The sequence below is a fragment of the Phoxinus phoxinus genome, assembly GCF_949152265.1.
Source record: "Phoxinus phoxinus genome assembly, chromosome: 13".
In the NCBI taxonomy this organism is placed as follows: Eukaryota; Metazoa; Chordata; class Actinopteri; order Cypriniformes; family Leuciscidae; genus Phoxinus; species Phoxinus phoxinus.
In genome coordinates, this window is record NC_136888.1 from 14,848,064 (window position 1) to 14,854,088 (window position 6,025).

At 36.2% G+C, this 6,025-nt stretch overlaps 1 protein-coding gene across 2 annotated transcripts; it reads right to left on the reverse strand.

The window, feature by feature from the left end:
- Nucleotides 1–1,796: 1,796 nt before the first annotated feature.
- On the reverse strand, nt 1,797–5,601 carry manea (mannosidase, endo-alpha). 2 transcript variants are annotated; one of them, XM_079634122.1, is made up of 5 exons: nt 5,466–5,601; nt 4,287–4,893; nt 4,097–4,206; nt 3,936–4,012; nt 1,797–2,682 (listed from the first exon to the last, which is right to left on the reverse strand). In XM_079634122.1, exons 2-5 carry the CDS (start codon nt 4,786–4,788, stop codon nt 2,046–2,048), a joined length of 1,326 nt encoding a protein of 441 aa, XP_079490248.1. In that variant the 5' UTR covers nt 4,789–4,893; nt 5,466–5,601; the 3' UTR covers nt 1,797–2,045. The 2 variants fall into 2 exon arrangements, with proteins under 2 accessions (XP_079490248.1, XP_079490247.1); XM_079634121.1 differs by having other exon boundaries at nt 4,287–4,896; nt 5,466–5,588.
- Between the last annotated feature and the right edge of the window lie 424 nt (nt 5,602–6,025).

The following is a 6,025-nucleotide window of genomic DNA, read 5'->3' on the forward strand; positions in this document are numbered from 1 at the left end:
CAAAAAACAAAGTCACATGAGACACAGACATATTTTAACCGTATAAATACTGGGAACTATATTCTCTGAAGGCGAAGCACTGCTACTTGGGCGGAGTGATAACCGCAGCACCTGAGATGTCACGCTGGTTTTGTTGACAGAAGAAACAACGGCGCGTCTCAGGTGCTGCGGTTATCACTCCGCCCAAGTAGCAGTGCTTCGCCTTCAGAGAATATAGTTCCCAGTATTTATACGGTTAAAATATGTCTGTGTCTCATGTGACTTTGTTTTTTGTACACTCTATGACTATACAAATCACAACATGTAAATAGGAAAATGTTTGCGTTATTTTGGTCACTTATTTGGATTAGTATGCTAGCTGCAACCATTTACATCCAGTCTTTGTGCTAAGCTAGGCTAGCGGTGGGTGCGTCAAACAGACTTATAGCACGCACGGAGATGAAAAAGGTATGTGTGGACTTATCTAACTCTGGGGGATAAGTTGAATAGGCTAAAGTCCCAAAAAGTCGGAGTGTTCCTTTAAGATTTAGCCTACTACCAAGGCAGAACCCTTTTTGTTTATTTTGGCATTGCAGTCCAAAATGCAGCCGCTAGAGTTCTTACTAGGTCAAGAAAATATGATCATATAACACCAATTTTATCATCTCTACACTGGTTACCTATTAAGTTCCGTATCAATTACAAAGTATTGTTACTGACCTATAAAGCCCTAAATGGTTTAGCTCCTGTGTATTTAAGAGATCTTCTATCGCCATATATTCCATCGCGCTCTTTAAGATCGCTAAATTCGAGGCTTCTGGTCGTACCTAGGATAACTAAGTCCACTAAAGGAGGGAGGGCGTTTTCACATCTAGCTCCTAAACTCTGGAATAGCCTTCCTGATACTGTCCGAGGCTCAGACTCGCTCTCCCAGTTTAAAACTAGATTAAAGACGCATCTCTTTAGCCAAGCATTCACATGATGCATCTCATACCTTTTATACTACAGTTAAATCAGATCAAATGCATTCATATTATGAACAGCAGCTACGCTAATTATTTCCCATCTGCCTTTTTTGTTTTTTTTGTTGTTATCTCGGGACGCCTGTCCCGAGATAACTCAAATAGAGTTTGTCAGCTCCAGTTAGTATCCAGCCTCTCATGGAGACTTCAGATGCCCCAACGCCTGTGATGAGACGACTCGACGCCTGTGAAGAGACGACCCAACGCCGGCGATATGTTATGCCCTAAATTTCATGATTAACTAACTGTATTTTTGTATGTATATTTTTAAAATGCATTTTCTGTAAAGCTGCTTTGAAACAATGTGTATTGTGAAAAGCGCTATACAAATAAACTTGAATTGAATTGAATTGAATTGCCCCCTTTAATTTGTCACAAGCTGAAATAAAACTCTTAAAAGTAAAACTGGTTGTTTGTGATGCTGTGGCAGGGCTCAGACTAGCGAGATTACCTGGAGGAGGTGGTCTGAGTTACACGCACAGTAAACCGGTGTTGTTCACTCAGCTGCGCATAATAACTCTGAATTAATAAAAAACAATATATTGACGCTGTGGGGGGCGCCGGGAACAATCGCACTCGTGTGAAAGCACCAAAAGAGCCCAGTGTGAAAGCCCCCTAAATGTGTCTGCTCAACTCCACTACATGTGTGTAGGACGTAATTCAAACTAATCAAATTGTGGCCCAATTAGGCACTAACTATTGAGGCAGCAATTGTTCAAGAGAAACAATTCATTGCTGTTTGAATCCACATCAATACACATAAAAACTACTGATAAATATATGCATATATGCTGTATGAAAATGAGCAACACTGATTTTATTCTAAATAATTTATTGTTCATTTAATAGCTTTCATTAATATAATAATAAATTAATCAATTAATTGTAATGCCATGACAACCACAGGCAATTATTTTGGTCATGCAAGTAAAACAAACTGTACAACTCAATCAGAACAAAATTAAACAAACAATGGCCTTAGTAAGCACTACTTAGGGCAATACTTGCTTTTTCAGAATTAACTATGAAGTAAATGACTTCTCTTTACGCCAGCCATTTCTTCTGCTCCTCGCTGAATTTTTTTGCCCATTTTTGTGTTAACTCTAAATAAACTGTAGGTTTATGAGGAAGGTAGTCAAGATACACAGTTTTACCCCATGTCTTGGGGATGGCCTTTTCAATTTGCGTTCCTTCATGCCATTCATTGAAAGAAGTTATAGAGATGATCTGTGGCCTTGCCTCCACAGCCGCATTAAAAGCATTCTCATAATACTTCCCATTAATGCGGTTCCTTGTATTCTGGGAGTTCCAAGGCCTTATGCTGGTGTCGATATAACCTGGCCCAATACTTGGAATGAAAACCAAGTCATTATAATCACAGAAGGTTTTGATGGATCTCCAGTTGTGATGTGAGGAACCATACGTAAAGCCATTGGTTGCAAAATACGTGTAGAGTCCATCAAATCCAGCAGTCTGTATGTCCTTTTTATGCTTTTCTTCCACAAGAAGAGCAATGAAGATGCCATCATACGGTGTGTCCCTAATGGTCGATATACCGTTCGGCTTAAGCAGTTCTGCCCAAACATCTGGAGTTTGTAAGTAGGAGTCATATACATAATACAGTGGAAGAAATTTGCCAGTGCTTGTTTTGTATCTATAAAAAGCAGGATGGTTTCCATACCTGTAAAATGCAATATATAAGTGTTATTAAACACAAATCATTCCTCAATGATAAAATAACTACATATTATTTAAATTTAACTACAGAATTAGAGATTAATATCATTGCTTTTCTTATGGACAAAATAGCAAAAACAATCGTTCAACTTTAAAGTCAGCATTCAACGGAGGTTGTGATTGCCTTTTCTTCCTTATTGTGATGTATATCCGAATAAAACGGCTTTATGAAAAATAAAAATTGTAGGACTTCATTGGGAATTGATTGGGTCATTCGATGGTTGTGGTTTGCTATTGCTGTGATGTTATATGAGTGACAGGTTGTGAAAACTCAGCACGACACAGTGAGCGCATTAAAAATTATCCGGCTACAAGAGAAGCATATTTTGCAACTATTGTGTTTCATTAAAGTTGCTATACATTTAATGTTTTAAACATTTTGATGAATGCATTTTTTATATTTTAATTTAAAATTCTCAACTGACTTGTATGAATATAAAACAATCTATTGCACTGTGGCCTATTACAGTTCTTACTTTCCGAATGTGATGTCACGTATGATTTATTCTGTTTTTGATCAATTTACTAATTTTACTTCAAAAGTGACTTTTGATTAAAACACTTGTATTTGTATTTTACTTTTAATATGTAACTAAAAAAAAAAATCCAGTATTTAGCCTATTCCCTCTGAATAACTGATATAGTTATAGAATATAGAATACACATTAGGTGTTACAACCATGTAAATTCTTGATTTAAACCAACAAATTATAGGTCAAAGTGAACAAAGGGCTCAAAACTAGATTGTTAATAGTTATTGTACTGAATGCATTTACTGATATCCTTGTATGATTATTTTACTGTCTTTAAAAGTAAAATAGGATGCTAAAGATACTAAATATCTGGCCACTATACATAAATAAAATACACAACCACAAGGTAATAATGTGTTAGGCAATGTAACCACTCTAATGGGTTTTTTTTGTTGCTAAGATTTCATTAATAAAATTAGGAATATATTTACAAATATTTGGTGTTACCACCTGACAAAAGTAAAAAAAATGAATTTAAACACTTTGAAATGTTATTTTACACTTAAAACACATTGTTCCCAGCAATATACATTACATTAATTATAATGTTTTAATGAATTACACATTTTCTGAAGCTTTATTTAGTAAATCAATTAGAGAATAGTGAATAGAAATATGAATATGAATAGTGAGAGCTGCATAAAAGACATCAAACGGTACGTACCTCTCCACAATATATTTAATATTTTCACGCATATTAGCATCATCTCGTCCTTTATATGGTTCAATATGAAAAACAACCTGTTAGGGACACAAAAAAAAGCATTAGACATAAAAGCAAAAGCAAGACTATGAATTTCAAACCTTCATCTGTATCTACAACACCTTCAACTGATATTTGTCAGCTGCATCCAGAATCAAAGGCAGCAAGTTATCAATTTCTTCACCATTGTCGTCGTTCATACTACGTGGATACCACGAAACCGCTAGAACACCTGAAATAAGCAACGCCTATCAGTAGATGGATGGAGCAACTGTAATAAGTCATAATATATATTTCAAAGAGGCTTCTCACCAACAGCAGCTGTTCGGAGCTGTCGCATATGTTCCTCTAGAACTGATGGGTCTCTGGAGCTGTATGGACCAAGTGCAGGGTAGAAATTTGCCCCGATGTCATCGGGAGGCTGGTGTTGTCCTGTGGGATAACCTGAGGCCACTTTGGGGTCCCAATGTGGTAAGAGTTGATGATCCCAGTGAACATACTTTCCATCAAACTGAGGGTTCCCATACCATACATAGTAGAAAGCGTGCACATTGTAATTTGGTTCAGGCAAATCTTGCATTTTGTTCTCCAGGCTATCGGGTTTCTCTCCCTGTATCATCTGCGCAGGTTTAGCGGATACAACAACCTTAGTATCTTTTTCCATTTCTCTTGGAGGTGAAATAAGTCTTAATGCAAACTGACTGCCAAAATTGTTATCCTCAGGGCTCAGAGACTTTAAGATAACTGTTATAATAAACACGACCAAGGCTAAAGCGATAAGTGCACAACATGATTTACGCCTAAACCGTGCCATTACCCTGGAGGTCGGTTAAAGTCCATTCCCCCGAAGATGTTCAGTCAATGGTGGAACAAATATGTTAAGTGAAACTTTCAAGGTTCATTCTTCATCTTTAAGCTTCTGCTGGAAAAGGGGGGAATAGATCGTGTTAATTTATTTATACAATTATAAAGAAATTAAATTATAATATTAATAAATAAAATAACTTTAAATGAAACTCAGTCTGTAAAAAGGCAGTACCGGTAGGTAATATCCTTGTACACTTAATTGCACAACTTACTTTGACTAGCCTATAGCCTACTATAATCATTAACTTTTTAACCTACGCAGATAGACGGGAATGTTTTGTCTATTAATTTATAGGTCATTCCTACATTGATTTGATGTAACAGCATTTTTTAAATAGTTAGAATCTATTTAAACACTCAATGTAACAAATAAGTGAATACATGCATGGACATTATTGCACAAAAATGATTTGGTCCTACCAAAATAATCAACATAATTAAAAGAAATCAACAATTTGTTTTGTTACAAACAATTCATATTTTTAGACCTAAAACCAGTGAAGACTAAAGCAGGTAAAATGGAACATTTATTTCACCCTGGCACATTAACGTTAACTAAGACTAAAACACACCATCATATGTTTTATAATAGTTGCATTATGAAAATAAACAGCGTCATCATACCACTCTTGACAGACATCAAATAACACATCTTGTGAACAGAGCATATCTAACGCTTTAATCTAATACGGAAGTATCAGTGAACAGTATTTTCTTCTGTCCTGTTTATTCGGCAAATGTAGATACAAACGAGTTATACTGCAATCTACTGGACGGGAGATGAATTTATGACTCCTACTATGGAGAAGGCTCAACTCATGAATAATAATGAGCTAGCGTTCCCGTTCCTTGACCAGTCACGATGTCTGATTAATATTCATGAGCTAAGTCTTCTCCATAGTAGCATTCGTAAATTCGTTGGCCGGAGAGCCGTGAAAATCAACCCGGATTACAATGGCAGCTGTCAGGCGGAGGTTGATAGTAATTCATCGTCTCACTCACTCGCTGTCTGTTTCAGTTTGGATCAGCTAAGTTCAAATTTCCTCTGCCGGTGTTTCGGGTTTTCAAAATAAAAATGTGCGAAATAAGTCCTTTTGCAATCTTAAAGGTAACGTATTATTAGGAAATGTATTATTCACGTAGTGAATAATAGGGAATACCATTTTATATAGTAATAAAGGGTT

Bases quoted from the DNA above. Each gene is read 5' to 3' on its own strand.
- manea (XM_079634122.1), bottom strand. From the start codon at position 4,788: ATGGCACGGTTTAGGCGTAAATCATGTTGTGCACTTATCGCTTTAGCC. The intron at 4,207-4,286 runs GTGAGAAGCCTC...TGCTTATTTCAG, and splicing joins GCTCCGAACAGCTGCTGTTG to GTGTTCTAGCGGTTTCGTGG. The intron at 2,683-3,935 runs GTACGTACCGTT...TGCATTTTACAG, and splicing joins ATTAAATATATTGTGGAGAG to GTATGGAAACCATCCTGCTT.